The following is a 23,508-nucleotide window of genomic DNA, read 5'->3' on the forward strand; positions in this document are numbered from 1 at the left end:
ATTGTAAGAGAGGGCCTTCATTCATCACGTTTCTTTTCCAGAACAATTTCTCGCACCCCTCTACCTTATCTCTTGCTTTTCAGCCAGGATGAACAACTTTTACTTTCTGAAATCTACCAGTTTCTCAATGTTGGGCCACATTGTTCTTTTTTTCTAAAAGACCCAGCATCTTCCTTTCCTACCTAACTTACACACGTCTTTCTTAACTTAGACATTACTTATTTTGGGGGAATCTTCCATTATTGCCCTAAGAATAGGGTAGGCACTCTTCCTCCCTGCTTCCGTAGAAAGTAGGAAACTGTAGCACTTAGCACATTGTAACGTGGCTATAGTATAATCAAAATAATTAACTTTGAACAATACTGTGTGGATTCGAATTTTTCTCAGCTATTGACAACCTGAATGATCTCAAACAAGTTATTTATTGTGCCTCATTGTGCTTTCTTTGTCTCTAAAATAGAGATAATTACATATATCTCATATGTTACAATGATTGAGGATGCTAATGTATATGGTCTACCTACATATATATAACCTGGTATAATCCTTGATACCTAATAAGTGCTGTGTTCATGCCCAGTCAAATAATGGGAATTTGAACATATTTATTGAATACATGAAGAGGAAAGTGTCAAAAACATTGTTTGGTTATTTTCATTACAGAGGCATAACCCCACCCTCAGTTTAGTATTTGGAAAAATGGAAGAGCCCATTTTAACTGCTACTTCAGTGATACTATGGAAAACAATCTTTCAGAAAAATAAAGAAGTTGTGATGAATGACTAAAGAATAATATACCCTCAGAGTGAAACAATTTCCCAAGAAATGCAGTAGAATAAACCTTTTGGTTTCTGCCTTTTTTTTCTTAACTTTGCTTGTATGTTTTATAAAGTCAACCCAAATTTAAGAAATTGAAATCATGAGGTGTTAATAACATAACACCTAAATTGTTCTTTCCCTAAATTGTTTTAATTTAATGAATTTTGCCATATGGATGAATTATATGTGCATCTAGAGGCTAAAACCCATAAAAACAAGCTTCTTAATTTATCAGTAGATTTTGTTGTTCATTTTGTAGGCCCTAAAGCAGCAATCAAAGAGTTTTCCAAACAAATTATTTTATGTATTTTGACTAAATACACATTTATCTTCGTAAAATGAAGACCTTTGTTGTACTCGTGTTTGTTCCTCATATGTAGGAGAGTGACACAGCCTCTTTGGCTTAGAGGTCGTGTCTCTTTTTTAAGACACTTGGAGGGTCCTCTCATGCTCATCACCTCAGTTAGATAAGGAATGCTGTCCAGCCACAAAGAGTCCTGAGATCATGTCCAATGAAGGCATTTAATGATAAATTCACAACTAATGAATGAGAACTTCATAGAGCAGTTTCAAGTATTAAGTAGATAGGTAGGTAAGCTTTATTATATTTTTCAATTGTGAAATTTTATAATTTCTTAAACATGTCAGGATGGATAACATTGCCTTTTTAGTAATGGTAGCCTTCAATATCTGCATTATGACTGTATTGTAATAATATAACATATATGTTATATAATACCATATAATTATAACATGATAACTCTGACCATGATTGCAAACATCTATAAGATGTGTTACGAAAATGCTCTAATTGGCCGGGCGCGGCGGCTCAAGCCTGTAATCCTAGCACTTTGGGAGGCCGAGGCAGGTGGATCACGAGGTCAAGAGATTGAGACCATCCAGGTCAACATGGTGAAACCCTGTCTCTACTAAAAATACAAAAAATTAGCTGGGAATGGTGGCACGTGCCTGTAGTCCCAGCTATTCAGGAGGCTGAGGCAGGAGAATTACCTGAACCAAGGAGGCGGAGGTTGTGGTGAGCCGGGATTGCGCCATTGCACTCCAGCCTGGGTAACAAGAGCAAAACTCCATCTTAAAAAAAAAGAAAATGTCCTAATCACAAAAATGTTCAATTTAAAAATGAAAGGAAATGAATCTATGCTGTGCTTACTTCATCTTTCTCTGAACTAGTTACAAACAAACCTTTAAAAAATAACCTTTTAATTTGGGGATAATTTTAGATTTACAGAAAAGTTACAAAGACAATAAGGAAAGTTCCCATTTACTCTTCACTTGGCTTCCTCAAATACTAACATTTGCCAAGGGTACATTTGTCAAAACTAAGAAGTAACCATTGGTGCAATGCTATTAACTAAATTACAGCCTTTATTTAAGTTTTGCCCGTTTTTCCAGCATTGTTCTTTTCCTGCTAGAGCATTCAATCTAAGATTTATTTATTTATTATGTATCTTCAGTCCCCTAGGATTTGGGACAGTTTTCTGTCTTTTTTCTTTTGGGGACTGCTCATTGCCTCTGTTAGTTTCATGATCCTCTGAGATGTTGTTGACAGCAAAATAGCAGGCAAATTTATCTTAACTAAAAAGCTTATTTGATCCAAAGGCCCGATTTTAAGAATTTGAAAGAAAAAAATTACTGTATCTTCTCAGTTCTAAACATTTTACTAAAATGGTAATTGTATTCTTTCAACATGAAATTAATGTTGATGAGAAGCAAACATCTAAATTTTAAAAAACATATAGTTCTGCTGAAGGAGGTAATAGACAATAAAAGTGTGTTTATTATAAAATAAATCTCAAACTTTCTTCATAACGGTGCTTTACTTCATTACTCATATTTAGCTTTTGTTCTTTTTTAAAGCATGTGCCAATAATAGTATCTCATTAATAATAAGAACTCATCTAATTTTAGCTTGATCTTCCCCTGACTAGGTTTTATTGCATTAAATTATCATAAAGAGAAAACATAATGCAAAAAGTAATAAATCTATAAGGTTTTCCTAAGATTTTTCATAAGACTGATCAACCCAAATGTGCCCTTTATTTTATGCCATGAAATGACGTACTGTGTCAAGAACTGAATTTTGTCGTACATGAGACATAAAATTATTTTTATATCTCTATAAATTGGGCATGAACTAAAAAAGTATGCTCATAAACTGATCATTTGAAAACATAGAGTCAATTTTCCCTGGAAGAGTTTCTCATATGAAAGAAAGGCAACCATCTTTTTCCTTAATGTCTAGCTTTATCAGGTCAGGAGCTATATTCTCAGAATGAATAAGGGAATTTCTGTTGTATCTACTAGCTTCATTTAAAAAGATAACTAGATAATATTGGAAGGGTTTTTGTAGACCTGTGCCCATGACTGAAATATCATTCCTACCTTAGGCTATACCTCAAGCTTGATGCTCTGAATGCTATCTGGAATTAAAATGTTTACATTAAGGTTAAAAACCAATAAAAGAAATGTTCGAGATGAAAACCAGACCAGTAATAAGTAATTTTACTTAGACTCACTCTCCAAATGTTGCTAAATGACTTGTAAATGTTGCTGTTGTTTTAACAATTCAATTAAGTCAAACCAGTTTTATTTAATTCAATACATGGAGTGTTAATGTGCTATGTGAATGCCCAAGATAGAAGTGGACATCACAAGGTCTTTAGGAGCCATACTCCTGAGTATTAAGAAGGTGACAAGTTTAGCATAGATTCCAGATCAGTATTAGGTGTTCTTTTGACATCTGGGAATCAGCCAATCAACAGGAAAAGTAGTAAACTGAATATGAACTTGAAAGAGACCATGTCTCTTTTTATCCAACTGTGAAAAACTTTCTTTGTACAATTATTAAACTTAAGAAACAGATGGTAGATCTGTGTCAGTGAGGGGTTTCAGAAGTACTTTTCTGGATGATTGCCAAGAAACTGGGTTCCTGAGACTTGCATGGCACGGGACTAACACTGAGCTGTTCAGTGAAGTGAGGCCTTGCATTCAGAACCCCGGGGAGGTAGTCGCTCCCAGAACAGGTGACAGGTCATTGGAAAATCACTTCTTGAGAGCTGGTATCTTTATTGTGAATCGGTATCTTTTTGAGAGTTGGTCACTCATAAGCCTTGCTTTTGATAACATTTCTTTAAATTCCTCCAATGAATAAGGGGAATTGCAAAAAGAATACAATAAAATACAGCATTGAATGCAATAAGCATATTCAAGTTAAGGGGCACACTAAATACTGTAATGTGGGAGCATAACTCAGATTCTTTTCTTCTTTGCTCAGCACAAGTTGCATAATCATAGAAGATTTATGTAGAAATCAGAAATCAAGACCAGCAGGATGGGTATATTAATCCCAGAACTTTGGGAGGCCAAGGTGGGCAGATCACCTGAGGTCAGGAGTTAAAGACCAGTCTGGCCAACATGAAGAAATCCCGTCTCTACTAAAAATACAAAAAATTAGCGGGGCATGGTAGCAGGTGCCTGTAATCCCAGCTATTCAGGAGCCTGAGGCAGGAGAATCACTTGAACCGGAGAGGCAGAAGTTACAGTGAGCTGAGATCGTACCATTGCATTCCAGCTTGGGCATGGGCAACAGGAGCAAAACTCCATTTCAAAAAAATCAATAAATAAAAGGGGTGAATAGGCATATTTAGACTCTTATCCTATTTATAATTAACAATAAAAATAAGATTTGTATGCCAACTAAAAGAATGAATGACTCGACCCTCATAACCTCTTAAATTAGTTTTATCTATCACTAGATTTCTTAATCTCTTTTGAAAATTACTACCATTGATGGTCACTCAGTGAAAAAAGCAGAAAGATAGACTGGTGTTAACTGTAGTGAAGATTTATCCAACATTACCTGTGGGCCTGCTATCCATTTTGCTTCCTGCATGCATTACTTTAATCCTTGTATCAACTCATATATACACTAGGTTTTATGATTATGGCTCTAAAGACGAGCAGACTAAACCTCATAAATATCATTTAACCTGTACAAGACCTTAGTTGGCTGAGCTAGGATTCAAAACTAGGTCATTCAGAGTACAGTATACAGTTCAGCTCTTTTTTCCATGTAGGGAATTGTATTTCCAGGTCCGATTTTGTATTTTGTTCTTTATTGCACGAACATAAATATAGACACATGAAAATTCAAAAGCACATGAAAATGCCAAGAGGAAATGCAATACCATCTTATGAAATGAGAAATTACACATATCCTACAATGAGTTTCAAAATTATGTTGCTCAAAGTATTGTTACTGTGGGACCATAGGCACAAACTATACTAAGAGTAAATCCAAAAATGTTTATTTTCCTTCTGTAAACTACTGTGTAGCATACAAGGGATGCTGATTTCACCAGTGCCTTTAAGAAGGACAAATCAAATTAAAAAGTCAAAATGCCAGCAAGCATTTTGATAATCCAAAATGTGATGACAATAATTACCACCATTTATAGAATTTTTTGTTATTGTTCATTCAAAGTTTCTATTTTTATTCAACTATAAGCAAACAGCAGAAGTAACCCAACATTCACAACTCCAGATCAGCGTTTCCTACCCCCATGAAGAACCATTAATTTAACAGCCACAGATGTAAGGATTCCTAATAAGCTCTAAACTAGCACTGCTGCCTGTCTAGATGGCCATACCTCAACCACAGGACTGCTCTTTAAAGGGACCAGAGAGAGATACTGATGCCTGTTAAGGCATCTGAGATGCACTGTGTTAGAGTTTAGCCTCCATGCCAGCCTCTGGTGTCTAGGTGAGCAACAGCACCCTTTGTGAGAAAATGAACTGGCCTAAATTGAATGGCTTCCTAAACACACACTAGATAGTCTCATGAAAGATAATGCCTGAAGAAACAAACACGTGTAGAAACATTTCGCTGTCTCGTCACACTCCCTGATACACAGTAGCCCTGGTTGGTAACCACTTTTCGTGCTGTGTATTCCTACCAATTCTCTTACATTTTGACTAAATAATTATTTCATAAAATAGAAAATATTAAAATAATATATTAATATTCATAAATAATAAATCCTGGAAAGGATCATGAGATCCTTTTCATTTAACTTCTTTGGGAAAATTCATATTAGTCAGTTCTTTGTGCCTTTATACGTCAGAAAATTGTTTCTCCATCTTTAGGAAACAAGGAACATTTCTCAAATACCTAACTATTTGATACATTATCTTATGTAATCCTCACAATAACTCTATGTGATAAGCATTATTATTCTTATTTTATAAAGGACAAAAGGAAGACACAGAGGGTTTAAATAAATTGCTTCAAATAGAGTAACAGTCGAAAAACTCAATCCCAGGTCTACTAGAATCCAAAGCTCCTGCATTTCCTCTAACTCCATAATGCTTTCTCCTGGGAGTAGAGGATTCAGAGAATCCATTTCACATCATTTTCCTGAATTTCGATACATAGTCCTTGAATTCCTATTATCTACTGTCTGTGGCTTCCTTTTCCTTTCCATTGCCTTTACCCTGGTCCAGGTACTTATCATGTCCTGTATTCAATAATATTCGTACTCAGTTTCTAAACTGACAAATTCCTCCATCCCTTCCCCATGCATGCTAGATACTGCCACATTGATCTACTTGTAAAATGTACTAATGTGTCTCTTTCCTTTTAAAACAGTTTAATACGAGATTCCAAATTCTTTACCATTAACTTTACATCACTTTCTCTGAACCAGTACCCTACTGGTAGGGTCATACTTCATATGTGATGCTAATGCCGCTGAACAAATAGGAAATATCCTTGCCTGGATTATATGTTATTATTTCATTATCTAGCGTTAAAAGGAATGTGAGTTCTATTTACAAATAGACACTTTGTCTTAGTTTTTTCTTTGTGATCTATGTTTTCCAAGTTTCATAATGTAATGAATTAATAACGTGTAATTGCTGGCCAAATCAACGGTGACTTTTTATGTTTTTAAGTATAAGATTGGGTTTAACTTATTTTTGTCATTAAAATATCATTTGTGAGTGCTTTTCAAAATGAAGTGCTTCTGAAATAAAACACATAATAAAACTAACCTTACTTTTGAAATACATTTTTATTGAAGCAAACACACAAATCAGTCTGAAATTCAGCCTTTTGCAGCAGTTAAATGTATAGTCAGGCAGCTTCAGCGTCAGCTAGAGAAGTTGTGGTTTTAACACTGAGATAGGGCTGATTATGCTGGTGCTATGGCAACCTATTGCACCATTTGGTAGTGCCTGTGTGCTTAACCGCATGAGCTGCACCTCTTCCTTTCCTATAAAGACTCAGAATAAGAAAAACAGAAGTACACCGAAGAGAAGAAACCACAAGAGCAGTAAAGACACTGCTGCTGGCTTTTAGCTGTGCAAACAGCAGTCTTAGGAGAACAACACATTGAAAACCTCTTCTATACGAAAGTGTAGCTTTTCCCATTATGCCTGGGTTCCTTTAATGATTTTGAAAGTAAACCAAGTGTTTCTGTTCAGAGTTTTCATTAAAGGGAAATGAGAAGAAATAAGCAGTGCATTTATCAGCCTTTGCTTTTATTATCCTCAGCTTTAGGAGTAGGAGGCTTTTGTGCAGCCCCAGCGGACATTTGATTGTGAGATGGGAGACTACTTTCTATTAGGTGGACTCCCTATAATCTAGCATTTATTTTTTCTTAATTTTTTATTATCTCGTAGTTCACACACACAAAAAGTACAATTTCAGTTTCCCCCCTGGCTCATTTAGAAAGGGCTGTGGTTGGTGCTGTAAACACGTTTCTACAGAACTAGATTAAATTCACAGACACTATCCTAGCACTGTTTTCTATGGGGAGCTTCATTCACCTATTTTTTCCCTCACTCCACTTCTTTTACAAGGTATAGGTTGATCAGCAGAAGCTTTTTTTTTGTTTTGTTTCAAAGCACAGACATAATAAAAACATAACATTTTTTATCATGTTCTGCTATTTTTCCTTCCTTGAAGATTTGGGTAACAAATACTGAAGGACAGCCAAGTTCATGCCAACGTGTTTTCATTGTTCATTGGCTGCTCACTTTTCCTCCCGTTTTTTTGAAACATAAAAATCTATCCCTTTTGCAGTCATTGTTCAGCAATTTGTACTTTTTGACAATAAATTTTAATGTGTGGTACTCTGAATCCCATTTAGATGGTTATGCATAGTATTTTACTCATTTTTGAGTCCCTAAGAGCTCTTTAGCACAAATACTGGATTTAGCATTAAATATTTTTTCCTTATAACACAGTGTAGTTGAACAGCATGGGGCTTTTTAGAGTCAGACAGCTCTGCATTTACATCTAGACTCATTTTGCTACAAGCTTTTTAGCCTTGCATACATATATTTATGATTTTGAAACTTCATCTGTGAAAAGGAGAGAATACTATCTATCTTGTAGGATTTCTATAATGATTAGATAGAATAATATGTAACAGTATTTGGGACAATGCCATCTACATAGTAGCTGCTTATTAAATAGTAAATACCGTTGATGGGACTGAATACACTAATAAAAGATGTCACCACGTATGCAAACATATTTTGATGATTCTTTGCACTTCAATGATGATCGTAATCTATTCTAGAGGAAGCAAAGAGCTAAAAAATCATATAGCTACTAAGGGATTAATATAATCAACTGGTTTTTGCTACCTTAAGTATATTGTATAAATCAGTTGCACCCTGGATTTAGATAATTGAAAACAGACATTTTCATAAGAAGCAAAAAGACAATTAATATGGGAATAAACCTATTCTGGAAAATGTTTAAAAAAGAGAATACGGGTAAGGAAGCATCTGTCTCAGTCATTCTTAACCCTTGTTTCCATCATAATCACCATCAGAGCTTTAAGAAAATACCAGTGCACAGATCACGTTACCCCACAAATCTACTAAATGAGATTTTCCAGAGTCACAGTCCAAAAATATGCACCTTTAATCTAATGACCAGCCAGGATTAATACAAACAAAGGATTGATATTTTATATTTTATCTTACTCAGGATAATAATACTGTTTACACACAGACACACACACACACACCACACACACACACACACACACACACACACACACACACAAATATACACAATGGATAACAAGCCAGAATTTCATAAACTATGTTCTCAGAAGCACTGTAGTCACATGGTACTCATGTCCTGTAGTATGTCCAGGGGAAAAAATGGGTTTGTAGCAAGTATTTTTAGGAGATCCTGGGCTAAATGAAGTGACTTGCATTTTAATATTTTAACACACTTTATAAATATCTCCAAATGGCATGTAGCATGAATTACTTCTGAAACAAATTTGACTATGAGACATTTAAAGGCACACAAATCTAAATTGAAGACTTCAATTTGACCATCATCACACAGGAAGTGATCATCATTTTCCTCCTGAATTGTAGACAACTATTTTAAGATCGAAGAAAAGCCGTGTAACTAATTGTTCTTAGATGGTTATCTAGCAGCCTTCATTAACTTTTATCATTAATTGTTTAGTTAATCAACATGAAATATATAACATGATGTTTTAAGCCAAATATATCTACAAATGCCTTCTCAGTTTTAGAGGTGCAGATGTAGGCAAACTCATGTATATTCACAAGCACAAAATATCATTTTAAACATCAGACACCATAATTTCTTGGGAGATAGCTAGATATGATTGCTATCTTTAAAAATTATACATTCTTTGATTTCATTTCTCTCATAGCCCAAAATATTTGCTTTCTTTATCCTCAATTCTGCTTTACATACTGATATTTTTCTTCATTATTTGCATTATTATTTAAAATGTGTGTGTAAAATTTGAAAGTTTAAATAGGACTATAAGGCCTAGAGTAAGTAAGAACAGCCTTTTGATCCTCCCCATACCCCTCCCTTGATATTTTGTGATTTTTAAATATTATCTTTTATTGTAGTGCTGTTTCTTTCATTTTTTAAAAAACAAAAAAGATTTTAGCCAGTATCTATTGACTTCTTCTCTTGGTCTTGAAATGTTGCTTTTTATAACCTCATGCTCTTTGTTCAGAAAGGCAGTGCTGCCTCATTGCTGAGAATATGCGTTGTAGTTGGTTATCCTTCCTTTTGCTCCTTGCATGGCCTTTTTCTCCCAAGTCCCTCCTTTGTTTATTTGAGCTCTATCTTCCTTTCTTATTAGAGGCATTGGTCTAGCATTTTCTGGATATCCATTTGTGTTTAATAAAAGGCCTCCAGAAAGGACTGTTGAAATTCTCTGAACATCTGTAGAGCTCATAAATTCACGTGCTCTAACTAGATTTAATGAAATCAGAAAGGCACTAAACTGACTCTTAATTTCCTTATCTATCAAATAAACTGCATGTCAATAATCACTAAAATCCTTTGCTTCTGTCTGAGTAGAAATCTTTGGAATTATTTTCTGGTGATAAGCAGAAAGTGCTTTACTCATGAGATTCGAAACATAATATTAATATACCCAATATTTTAACATAAGGTCTACATAAAGATAAGAAAATCATTAAATAGATAACTACTTCCATCTAACACTTTCCCCATGTGAGACTGTGAGCAATTTACTAAACTCTTTTTGTTCCCAGTTTCATTCCCTATGAAATAGGATAAATAATGGCTATATCATTGGTTTGCTGGGATGTTTATATATATATGTATTTTTTTCCTTTAAACTTTTACACACACACACACACACACACACACACATATATGCACAGAGAGAGGTGCGTAGTGTCTGCTACATAACATTTCAATAAACTGTTGCTATTATTATTATAATAATATATATTTACTGATAAGCTAACGGAGGGTAGAAAAGACTGTTTCCTGTGGTTCTCTGAAATCATAATTCCTGGTGTGTCACTGCCTAGAGTACTTACTCCATAAATACTTAATAATTTAATATGATTTTTTGCTGTGGACTGAACAGCAGATTTCCAGAATAAATAAAAGTATAATCCTCTTATTTTTATTGTGGTCTTTATTATAATCATGTATTGCTAAGAAAGGAAAGCCAATACATATCTGTTTTAGCTGACCCTTATTTTTTGTCTTGATTTGCTTTTTCTGCTTTTGTACAGCCTTTGTATTTATGGAGGTCAGGTATGCATGCTATCATTCATTTTAGGGCAGTTGCTGAGAATAAGTATTTATTTTATCTACTCTATTTTACCTTTCTGCCCTTGTACTTTTCCCAGATTTGCAGAAATAAGACAGGTTTAAATTCTCTTGGAAATAGCATCCCATTTTTTTTGAGGGGGAGGGAGAACAGGTGGTGTTTAAAGCCCAAGCATGCCTTTTGAAATGCCATTTCCACTCAAATTGATTCCGAGTTTTTGCTGAAATCTCTGATCGGGGACTTAGGGGTGTGACTTCAAGGTAACTTTGATTTGTGATCATTTAAACATTTTGAGTTGTAAAAGAAACATATTGGGAAAGGTAAATTCAGTAGCAGTACATGTGTTAGAATAACACAGCTTTGAAGATCAAGTGTTCTGTTATCTACATTTTCATCTGTTTAGTGTATCTAGTTATTCCATTGGTGATTCACAACAGGATTATAATGGGTAAAAGAGGTCTTAGACAATGTACAGATTTTTAGTGCTATGGTGCCACCTACTGAAATATTACTAAATACTTCTTTAACTAAATAATGAAAACACAAGACATTTAAGTTTTAAAAAATGTGGAAAATTTCATCCCCAGAAGATAAATGTCAAAGTGTAAAATGTAGAAACTATAATATGTAGAAATACTAGCTCTATTACTGTACTTTATTTTATATTCATTAGATGTGTTTGTGAAATTTGAGAGAAAGCTCAATGCAGTTCATACTTTGAGAAATAGTGATATCTTCTCTTTATTGTCACACACCTATACATGTGCCCTCTTAATTTCCATTGCTGTTTTACATATTTTTCTTTACCTATTTTCCACACCTTCCCAGTATTGTTCATAAAGAATGTTTACATCCTGTAATCCCAGCACTTTGGGAGGCCAAGGAGGGTGGATCACGAGGTCAAGAGATCTAGACCATCCTGGTCAACATGGTGAAACCCCGTCTCTCCTATAAATACAAAAAAAAAAAAAAAAAAAAAATTAGCTGGGCATGGTGGCGCATGCCTGTAATTCCAGCTACTCAGGAGGCTGAGGCAGGAGAATTGCCTGAATCCAGGAGGCGGAGGTTGCGGTGAGCCGAGATCCTGCAATTGCACTCCAGCCTGGGTAACAAGAGCAAAACTCCATCTCAAATAATAAAAAAAAGAATGTTTACATATATTGTAGTGCCACTTATATTAAACAATCTCCAAGTATTAAATAAATATTTATTGTGCACTAGTTATTAAGTACTGTATGCAAAAATTTTGCTTTTCCCAGATCTATTTGACTCTACTAAGAATATATTGTTGCTTTTAAGTAATACAGAAACTAGGATAGAGAACAAGGCTGTCCAGAGACATAAAACAACTTAGATAACTACATCAGTTCATTTGTTTTGCATTGGACAAGCAGATTAATATGTAACCATCTACTCCAGTATAAATAGATAGGTCATGAAATAGTTAAATATCTTAAACAACCAATCTTTTTGTTTGTTTGTTTCATTTTTGAGACAGACTCTCACTCTGTCACCCAGGCTGGAGTGCAGTGGCACCATCACCTCTCATTACAGCCTCAATCGCACTCCTGGGCTTAGCCTCCCAAGTAGCTGGGACTACAGGTGTGCACCACCATGCCTGGATAATTTTTGTATTTTTAATAGAGACGAGGTTTTGCATATTGCCCAGGCTGGTCTTGAACTCCTAAGCTCAAGCAATCTACCTGCCTCACCCTCCCAAAGTGCTGAAATTACAGGTGTGCACCAGTGCATACGGCCACAGCCAATCTCATTAGGTCTTTTTGTCTATCAGTGAAGACTCAGAACAGTAGCTTCTATCTATGATTTTGGTAATGTTTAATATTGTTTGCATATGTGAAGTGCAACAGACAATTGAAGTCATCGCTCATGTAATTTAGGAAGAATTACGATATACAATAGAGACATTCATAAATTATTGCAGATAACTGATCGTATAGTTTTCTCTAAATAATTAAGTACCAGCTGGGCGCGAAAGCTTATGCCTCTAATCCCAGCACTTTGGGAGGCGGAGGCAGGCAGATCACAAGGTTACGAGTTCGAGACCAGCCTGGCCAATATGGTGGAACCCCATCTCTACTAAAAAATACAAAAATTAGCCAGGTGTGGTGGCACATTCCGATAATCCCAGCTACTCAGGAGGCTGAGGCAGGAGAATCACTGGAAGTTGGGAGGCGAAGCTTCAGTGAGTCAAGATCATGCCACTGCACTCCAGCCTGGCCAACAGAGCGAGACTCCGTCTCATAAATAAATATATAAAATAATTAAGTACCTTCACCTACCCTCTGCCTTATTTAATATATAAAGGCATTCTCCACAGAAGTATTTGCTGGTATGCTGCTTACATTGATGTAAAAATCATTACATGACTTTGAGGGGGTGGGGCATGTCTTCTAGATGTTATGCAGGTGTTTTAACTAAGCTATTTTATATAGGTCACCTTTAGTGTGTTCCTACTTTAAGACTGGTAAAATTTTTAACATTAAAAAATTGAAAAAAATAGAATTATGTAATATAGTGCACATAGCTTATTGAAATTGACGTGTTGCTTCAAGCGGCATTGCTCTAGTGTCTGCATTATTTTCTTAAGGGCATGGGCTTAAATTTTGCAGTGGTTTTTAATTTAAATTTTTATTTTAAATTGATTCTATGTGTTTCGTTCAGGGATGAAAACACTCTTATATCATTTATCATGTTGACTAAAAGGGTTACCAAAAATAAAAATCTGTTTATAGGAGTTTTATGACCATGAGAATAAGCAACCTTAGTCTTACACTAAGACCAAACGGTGATGCTGAAGTCTTGAAATTTTCTCTTAAAAAGATAAAATGGTGTTGTGTGTGTGTGTGTGTGTGTGTGTCTGTTTGTGTGTGTGTGCATATTTGAAATAGTATATAAAAATAAAATAAAACATAGATTACAGTGTTTTAGTGTAGCCTAAAAGTTACTCAGTGGAGGAATTTAGAATCATATCCAGTGATAAATGGCTGTACAAGCAAACACATATTCAACTGAAGGGGCATTTATGGGAAGTAAGCATGAACAGAGAAGAAAGGAAAATGTTAGGTCGTTAGATGTGATGATGTTTTCCAAGGATATTAAATTTTGCTCAATTAAAGATGAAAAGATTTGAGGAAAGTTTGAATGGAGCGATGATGAGATCAGAAAGAACACATGTATGTATGCCCATTATTCTGTGCTCTAGCTCCAGAAACCTTTTAACATCTAAACCAAAAGTCTGTAAATTTTAATAATCGGGCTTGACATTAGTGTAGTTTGCTTGAGTTTCCTGTCAAAATAATATCCTGTAATAAATTAAATTGACACACCTCTGAATTTTCTCTAATGTTTGTTTGTACCATTATAAAGCATTCAGTCAGCAAATTGCAATTTAATCTGCCTATTTTTGGGGTCAAGGTTATTTTAGCGTTTGTAACACCACTAGTAATTTACTTGCAGTCAAAGATGCATTTTTACTTAGCTTATGAGTTTTTATAAACACCTTCTCTAAAATCATTTTCATGCTTTAAATTTCACCTAAAGAGGAAAGGCTATGAGGACAAGTTGTTGGGAGAAGAGGGATGCCTGAAGAGGGAGAGCTGGCCTGTGAAGTCAGACAGGCTCAGGTTCAAATCTGGCTCACATATACTAGACTGTGCCTTGTGAACTTGGCCAAGACACTTGACATTTCTAAACTTCTTAGGTTATTGTGATGCTTAAGACAGAAAATAGAGGCCGGGCGTGGTGGCTCACACCTGTAATCCCAGCACTTTGGGAGGCTGAGGCAGGCTGATCACGAGGTCAAGAGATCAAGACCATCCTGGCCGACATGGTGAAACCCCGTCTCTACTAAAAATACAAAAAAAATTAGCTGGGAATGATGGTGCATACCTGTAATCCCAGCTACTTGGGAGGCTAAGGCAAGAGAATTGCTTGAACCCAGGAGGCGGAGACTGCAGTGAGCAGAGATTGCGCCACTGCACTACAGCCTGGGCGACAATGCGAGACTCCATCTCAAAAAATAAAAGAAAATATAATATTATTTTTATTGTTAATATTTACTGAGTGTTCACTGGATGCCAGGTACTATACTAACATTTCTGAATTCTTTAAAAAAGTAAATCACTAGAAATAGTCTTCTTCATTTTGGTAATATACCTCTTGTCTTTTTTTTCAGAAGTTAGATCAAAATACTATACATCATGTGTTTTTTTTTAAAAAACTTACTGCTTTTAGACCACTTGAAATTTCATTAATCTCTCTGAGACATGGAACATGTATGTAGTCTGATGAATAGTGTACCGGTTGGAAACATTTCTAGTATATTTACTCAGGTAATCACAGTTCTTTTGTTAAAAAAGAAATAGATTCACATAGTGTGCCAGCATTTTTCTTCTCATTTCTATACTAAACAGATAATGAATTATAATTTTCTTTTATGAAACACTCTAGTTGGTGCTACACATTTTGGTGGCAACAAGGTAGTAAATCAGAACAATAGAATATAGTGGTCTGTGGAATTAGTGGTGCAGGTAACATTAAGAGTCCTCTTTTTCTCTGTCATCAAATTTACTTTCTGATTTCTCCTCCATATTAACTGATCCAATGGCTTCCATCATTCTGAGGAAAAATTTGACCACCTTATCACGGCCTAGAATGCTTGCTCCTTGGCTCTTGTTCTAAAGCTGCTATCATTGGATCTGTTTGATTTCTTCTTTGCACTTACTCTTGCTTAAAAGCATCCAACAATGACTAATCAATCACTTCTCATACACAAGACTCTTGGCTACAGCTGCTTCTCTTCTCCTTCTCTTCCTCTTCTTATTATGTGATTCATATAGATGTTGATGGGAGGAGTTTTGATGATTAGTCTTAAGTGTATCCATGACTGAAATGCCTTTGCAGATGACTAGATGTAAGTGTCTTATGGATTATGAGCTTTTCCAGAGCAAGGATCATGCTTTTTATCATGTTGGAACCTAGTTTCTAACAGCATGCCAGCACAACAATATATGTTTCTTGAACCTAAGTGAACCAAATTAACTTGTTTCAAGTTTAAGGAATTAGGTGCTTGTATGAGAAGGGGCATAGCAACATACAAACATTTTAGATGTTTAAGAGCTCATATGTTTCTCAGATAAAGAAGACATAGGTGTTGTACAAAATATATTCACATACTGAAAAGTAACTTGAGTATTTTAAATTTGGTGATATATTGTGTTCTTCACAAATAATGAAGGACACTTTTCCTTTCATTTAAAACATGACAGCTATTAGTTATTGCTATGCTAATATTTTTTCTTATTACCTCTGTTGCAAATCAACACAATTCCAATACTTTAATTTAGAAGGAAACAAGAACAAATAAGAAGAGAGGGAATGCTATTAGCAGGAAAATAAACATAATAATTTATGTGAAACAGAAAGATAAAAACTAAACAAGAAAAGGGACAAAAATACAAATAATATAAATTAAAAACAATATTTAAGTATGAATTGTTAAGAAAAATAGAGAAATATGAGAAAATAAATATGTTAATAATTACATATCACCCATCAATGATATAAAAATATGTATAACAAAAATACATTTTACTTCAAAGAATAAGCCAGGGAATGTCATTGAAGAATACTGGGTGATGCTCCTTTGATGGCAACTCTGAAGGAAGGAAATGTTTTCACATCAGTTTGTGCTCAGAAAATAAAATATAGAGGCAGGAAGTCACCTTAAATACCAGCTAATTCATTCTTCCATCTGATCTCTGATTCCCTTTAACAACTTGAGTTTGCTGTCATTTGGAAAGAACTCTACAATATTTTAAATTGTCATTTACTAAGATGAGGGATGAAAATGTCACACTTCACTATAGACTGAATCTAGTTCCTATTATGCCAAGAAAGCTGCTTTTTTCAACATTTCCACAAACCCAGATGATAAATCCAGTTGCCCCACGTTAATCCTCCATGTTTACCTCCATATTATTTGGTTCAGTCATTTTTTTCTTGAAATACCCTCTACTTGGGTATTTTGGGTATTCTTGTTGGCTACAATTTTCCTCCTACTTAAGAAATGTGGTTACTTTTGCTGGCTCTCCCCTTAATATTCATTGAATTTCAGGATTCTATCTTGGATACTTCTCTTTTATGTGGTTTGATGATCTCCCTCACCTGCATAGCTGCAAAATGTATCTATATGGTGATCTATAGGCTCAGCCCAGATGTATATCATGAGCTACAAACCTCTATGTTCAAGTGCTATTAAACATTTTCACATGGAATTGCAAGCAAATTCCAATTTGCCTCTCCCAACTTACTGTTTATTACTTCTTAAGTTCGGTGAAACCGCAACTCACTAGCATGTTAAAAGATATTTTCCTTATTACTCTTTCTCTCTTGTTCTAACTTGCAAGGATTTACAGAGTCTTGATGATTCCTACGTGTTTCATGGACCTTTTCCCCCAGCCTTTCTTTTGGGGCACAATTCTCTCCAAGTAAGACATCATCTCTGTCTCTTTTGCTTTGCTTTTAGTCTCCTTATTTTCCTGCCCCACCTTTGCTCTCTAATAATCCATTTTCCGTTAAAGTTCAAATGCTTCTCCATTAGGCCTCCCTTTAACGACATCCCTCTAATGCTGTCCAAAGCCTGAAAGCTAACTCCCAGCTTCTTATTCCTCAAGGACCAAGCTAACTATATGCAATCCTTTTGGTCATAGCTTAGATATGTCCAATAAACCCTCTGTATCAACTCCTCTACCAGCCAACCACCAACTCTGGAAAATAAATAAGATAATACTGTTATGTGTTTCTTTAGCACATTCTGTCTCACCTGTCATCACGCTGTATCAATGGTTATTGTTTATATCTCACACTAAATTTAGCTCATTGAGGGCAGGGAATTTTTACAGGTTTGTCATATTATATCCCTAGCATGAGGCATAATGTCTAGCACAAAATAGGTGCTCAATTAATCATCATTATCTAAATAAATGAATGCATTTGAGGAAAAAAATGTTTCGAAAGTTTCTCAGAAGCCTTTTGCAGGCTTGAAATTAATCCCATTAGTGATCTCTTAGTCTGTTACGTTTTTGATTTAGCCTGGGGATTTAAAAAATAAATAACATAATTTTGACATATTTAGGCTTTGTAAGCATGATATTAAGAGAGGGAATATAGTTTCATTACGGTAAAAGCTACTGAAAATAGCCACTTGGTGAATGTTCTATCATAGACTTGAGGTACATGTAAAAATCTAATATATGTTTACACGAATATGTATGAAATTCAAAATTTTCTAAGAGATTCTTGTTTTTTTTTTCAGGGGAAAACCAAACTTCTCCCACCACTGGTAAGAATTAATATTTGCATTTTTACTCAATTTAGTTTCTTGTTGCAGAGTTTATATATTTAACTTTGATACAATTTTTTATTATTATCACTGAAATCATTTTTAAGGATAAACTTTCTAATCATGAATAGTTCTCGACATTCACTTGCTCTTAAACTTTCTGCTATATGTTATAAAGTTTAATAACAACTTCATAAATGAACATGTCATTAAATTTGTATATATATTTTGTGTATAAATAGTAACTTTTCTTAAACTTGACAGTAAATCACACAACATGTTTCTACTCTCTTTTAATATTTTAGACTACAAATAAATGCATTCAATTTAGATCACGATATTCGATAGTCTAAAAGCAGGTTAAGAAATTGTCTATTTACATCATAGATATGTAGATAACAGATTTATATATGTCCATCACTTTTTAAGAGTATGTTGCTTTTCTCAATGGTACGCAAAACTTTTAAGACTATTAAGACACTTTAAAATAATAATTTCTAAATTTTACTGAACAATTCAATTAATAGTCCTAATGAATGTCTTAATCCTGAGATAAATTTAAAAAATGGAGATGGTACAAATTCATACACAGTACATACAAAATAAGAGAAAATTAAACTGCAGATGATTAAAACTCAGATCACTTAATTTTGTTACTCTAAACGTATTATTTGCTTCCTGCATAATCATATGGTTGACAGTATGTGTTAAGAAGGGAAGTAAAACTACTAAGATAATTTTGATTTAATATTATAATGCTGAATTCTAACTAATATTATAATGCACAATTTCAACATATCTTGAAATTGGATTATTAAGATAATTATTTTTGTCATTAAAAAAATTCAGTTCAAATGAAGAAAACAAATAACCGTGAAAATACTAATGCAAACACTTCTGAATCTGCATAAGAAGTATATTCCCTTATTTTTTAAAAAAAGTTCTAATATAATTTTACAGTTTTTTAGCATGGCAGGGATGTTTTGTAAGTAAATAAAAGTCATTCTTGCATAGTACATCGTGATTGGTTTATGCCACCTACTCAAATGCAACTTAGCATCTCCAACTTTTACAGAAGATTGATTCATCTCAACCACACCAACTGGTTATATTTGCAGGAAAGGGATGGGTGTAAGGTAGAATGGGAAGTGATTGCTTAAAATGACAGATGACTCATCAACTTGTTGAGAGAATTTCTGTTATTTCTGAATTGACTCTATTGTGACAAGCCTCCAAGTGATGAAACCAGGTAAGTTAAAACTGTTAACCAAAATGCAAAGGAAAATGGTCTCTCCCAAATATTGGCCACAACTATGTAATCAATGGAAACCAGGAGAATTTGCAAAGCAGAGGTTCGAGAACAATGTGGAATTGGCAATTGAGACAGGTTTTCTAATTTTAAATTCTTAGTTGTGAATGAGAATGTGAATTGAACTTAAGATGTGTGCAAAGATATAAAGGAGAGTAGTTCTCTGAAAGCCCTTTCTTCCTACACCCGGGATTGAATTTGCTTGGCTAGAAGTAATCTTCAGGAACGCTACTCCTCAAGATAGCACGGTACTAGGGATTAGTCTGGGTTCTCTAGAGGGACAGAACTATTAAATAGATGTGTATATGAAGGGTAGTTTATTCAGGAGTATTGACGCACAATCACAAGATGAAGTTCCACAATAGTCCATCTACAAGCTGAGGAGCAAGGAAGCCAGCCCCAGTCCCCAAACCTTCAAAGTAGGGAAGCTGACAGTACGGCCTTCAGTCGGTGGCCAAAGACCCGAGAGCCCCTGGCAAACCACTGGTGTAAGTTTCAGAGTCCAAAACCTGCAGAACTTGGAGTCTGATGTTCAAGGACATGAAACGGCCAGCACGAGAGAAAGATGAAGACTAGAAGACTCAGCAGAGTGTCTTGTCTTCTCCTACCTGCTTGTGCCTGCTTGTTCTAGCTGTGCTGGCAGTTGATGGATGATACTAACTCACATTGAGGTGAGGGGTCTGCTTCTCCCAGCCCTCTGACTTAAATGTTAATCTTCCTGTGGCAGCACTCTCCCAGGCACACCCAGGAACAATACTGTGCATTCTTCAATTCAGTCGAGAGGACATTCAGTATTAACCGTCACATACTATTACAAGGAGAAAGCGGCATAATTTTCTTTCAGGTCTCTTTATAATTCACATCTAATAAAAGTGTGAGAGTGGATGATAAAGGGAACTTGTTGCAACATTTCTCTCAAAGCAAAAGGGATCATTGGAAGCCTGCAGACACCAGAGTTGGTTTAACCTAAAAATAACAAATTAATAACTGTCATATTGTCAAGTCTATAATGATGACAGGGACTTAATGTGAATAGACAGAATTTTAAACTCTTTCCTTCCTTCTTCCCTAGCTCCTTTTCTACTTTCTTTCTACTCCCTTATCCCCAACTCCCTTCTTTATTCTCTTTTCCTCCTTTCTTTTATCCCACCCTCCCTCTCTCCCTTTTTATTTTTATCTTTTATTGTGACGGAGTCTCACTTTGTTGCCCAGGCTGGAGTGCAGTGGCATGATCTTGGCTCACTACAACCTCTGCCTTCTGACGTCAAGTGATTCTCCTGCCTTAGCCTCCTAAGTATCTGGGATTCCAGGTGCACGCCACCAAGCCCAGCTACTTTTTGTATTTTTATTAGAGACAAAGTTTCACGGTGTTAGCCAGGAGGTCTTGATCTACTGACCTCGTGATCTGCCTGCCTCAGCCTCCCAAAGTGCTGGGATTACAGGGCTGAGCCACCATGCCTGGCCCCCTTTCTTTTGTTCAATGCATAGCAGATGAAAAAATATAAAGTTAGACCTGATTTTTCACTGACAACTACAGGTAATTACTATCCTAATGTACTTAGTTAGGTATGTTGGCATGTAATTATGGGTGAAAGTTTGATGGAATTATTTGTGTGTTATTTGGTTATAATAATCTAGAGATTGGAGTTTTTCACTGGAAAATAACACATGTAACAAGTCTATGATGATTTGCATTTCTTTAATCACAGAATAGTTCCGTAATATTTCATGTATTGGCAATGCTGAAGTTCAATATGATTAAGATGACTTTTTTCTGTATTTGGTAACAATTAACTTTAGCTTTGACACTAATGAATAAAACTGAGGTTTTTAAAATCTTACTATTTCTATTTTCTGCTCTGCTTAGTAATATTGCAATTTTCATTAACTCTTTCCTGTCCTATCATTCCTACTCCTTCTCTAGTTTCTCTCATTCTCTCCCTCTTTCCATATTTGTGCCCTTGTCTTTTACCCAATCTTGTTGAGCTGAATTATTACTTGTTGTGTGATTTGGCTTAGTTTTTGTTTAATTAAATATTTAAAATATATTTTTTGTTTTTCAAAAAGTAAATCTGTGTTAAACAAAAATTTTTTTAAAAAATACGTCTTTATAATCCCAACATCCAGAGATCACATGAGTTTGTTTTAAAACAAATTTGATCTATTTTTCTATTCTTTTATTAAGAAAACCACTTTTTTTTCAGTAAAAGCACAAAAAATTTTAAAGGACTTTCATCAACAATGCCAATTTGCCCTGCAAATTGCCCTTAAATTGTGTGTCTTCATTATCACGAAGTCAGAGACATTTCTGTAGACTTCGGTTGTTTATAAACCTAGTTATGAGTTTTGTTTTTCAGTCCTTTGCACACATTTTTATTGCTTTGTTTACATTTAATCATTTTTTAAAAATTCCATGAGTAAATAGAAGTTTTGTCTTTCATTTTTTTCTCCTGAAACCCTAGCTCTCCTAAAAACCTTCTAACTTTACCTTTCTCTATCCTTTTATTTATCTATAACTTTTTAATTTTTTAAAATCATCTTTATTCATTATGCTTCATCCTTCTGAACTCAGCTGCTTTGGCTAGGTAAGAAGCCAGCAATGAATGGGCAGAGGGTAGAGAATAGCTGCTTCCAATTTCATTTCCCCACTTTTACCTTCAGCCAATGTTCTGTAGCTTGTTTTAGATCTGTGTCTATATATTATATGCATTTCTGTATGTATCAACATTTGTATATATGCATGTATATATGTGTATACATATTTACGAGTACATATGTGTGTGTGTGTATGTGTAGATACATATACACATGCACGATAATGGACTGGGACTGGGTAGTTCATACACTCAGATAAGCATACATTTTAGGATATGATTCACATATTTATTTTGTTCTTCTTCCATTTTCCGTTCATATAACAGGACCAACAACAACAAAGAAGTCCAGTGTTCCACTTTCAGGTGACCCCTTACCTACTCACACCACTGCATTCTCACTCGCAAGCATCTCTGAAAGAGAAAATGGCTTCTTAGAGACCACGCCTTCTCTTAGTCCGGCCAGTACTGCAACCCAAGTATCCCCGGACTCTTTGGATAATGCCAGTGCTTTTAAAACGACAGGTTGGCACACAAAAGTTGTTGACTTAAATATTAGGGCAAGCATCATTAAAAAGTTCTTAAGTTATCAGTACAGCTTGTCTTTAAATTATGTGCACAGTTTTTAAGCATGTGATTTTATTCAAGTACAGAAATTGCAGGAAATTAAGTATCTGTGAAATAGAGGTTGGCTGAAGTAATTAATGCATGTTGTTAGGGAGAGGAAAGAGAAAGGGTGGGAAGCAAGATCTCCAAGTACAATCAGGAGGGTACATTTGCTCTAGTATACTCTGATCTGCTCACTCTCCATGATTCTCCCAGTTCCTGCTCACTTGGGTTCCCGCCGGCTGGACAGATCAGAATTCTCTAGTTCGGAGATTACCAGTCCTGCTCTCTTTGGAAGGTGCCTTAAACAGGAATCTTCCCATTTCTTTATTTCATTCTAGATTCTCATTATCCAAAAATGGTTGAAAATAGACAATGTAGTGTTTAAAATTCACTCTGAGAATTGACAATCACATTTTGTTATTTGAGTTTCTTTTAAGAGCATTTGCATTATTGGAAACATTTTTAAATTAAGGTTGTGAGTTCTACTGATAAAATTAAATGTTCCTAGCAAAAATCAGATTGATATGAGAGATATTTTTGCTGAGGAGGAGCACTGATGCTCCTTAGAATGCTGATATATGTATCTTCTCATTTAATGTTTAGCATTAGGTCTGTCAGTGTATTCAGTACACAAATGTACCATCAGGAGAGTGTTCATACTTTTCTGAAACAATGTGTTAT

General features: G+C 35.0%; 1 protein-coding gene across 6 annotated transcripts in view; it reads left to right on the forward strand.

Annotated features, from left to right (window-relative positions):
* The window catches only part of PTPRC (protein tyrosine phosphatase receptor type C), a 118,961-nt gene that overhangs the window by 34,406 nt on the left and 61,047 nt on the right, over window positions 1-23,508 (forward strand). For 3 of the 6 annotated variants that reach the window (XM_035280563.3, XM_054248365.2, XM_054248366.2), the window contains exons 3-4: window positions 18,289-18,315; window positions 22,546-22,743. In XM_035280563.3, coding sequence (XP_035136454.3) covers window positions 18,289-18,315; window positions 22,546-22,743 — 225 coding nt within the window. The remainder of the gene's footprint in view (window positions 1-18,288; window positions 18,316-22,545; window positions 22,744-23,508) is intronic. The other 3 variants (XM_035280560.3, XM_035280562.3, XM_078356780.1) reach the window with 1 other exon arrangement.

The sequence above is a fragment of the Callithrix jacchus genome, chromosome 19 (assembly GCF_049354715.1).
Source record: "Callithrix jacchus isolate 240 chromosome 19, calJac240_pri, whole genome shotgun sequence".
Lineage (NCBI taxonomy): Eukaryota > Metazoa > Chordata > Mammalia > Primates > Cebidae > Callithrix > Callithrix jacchus.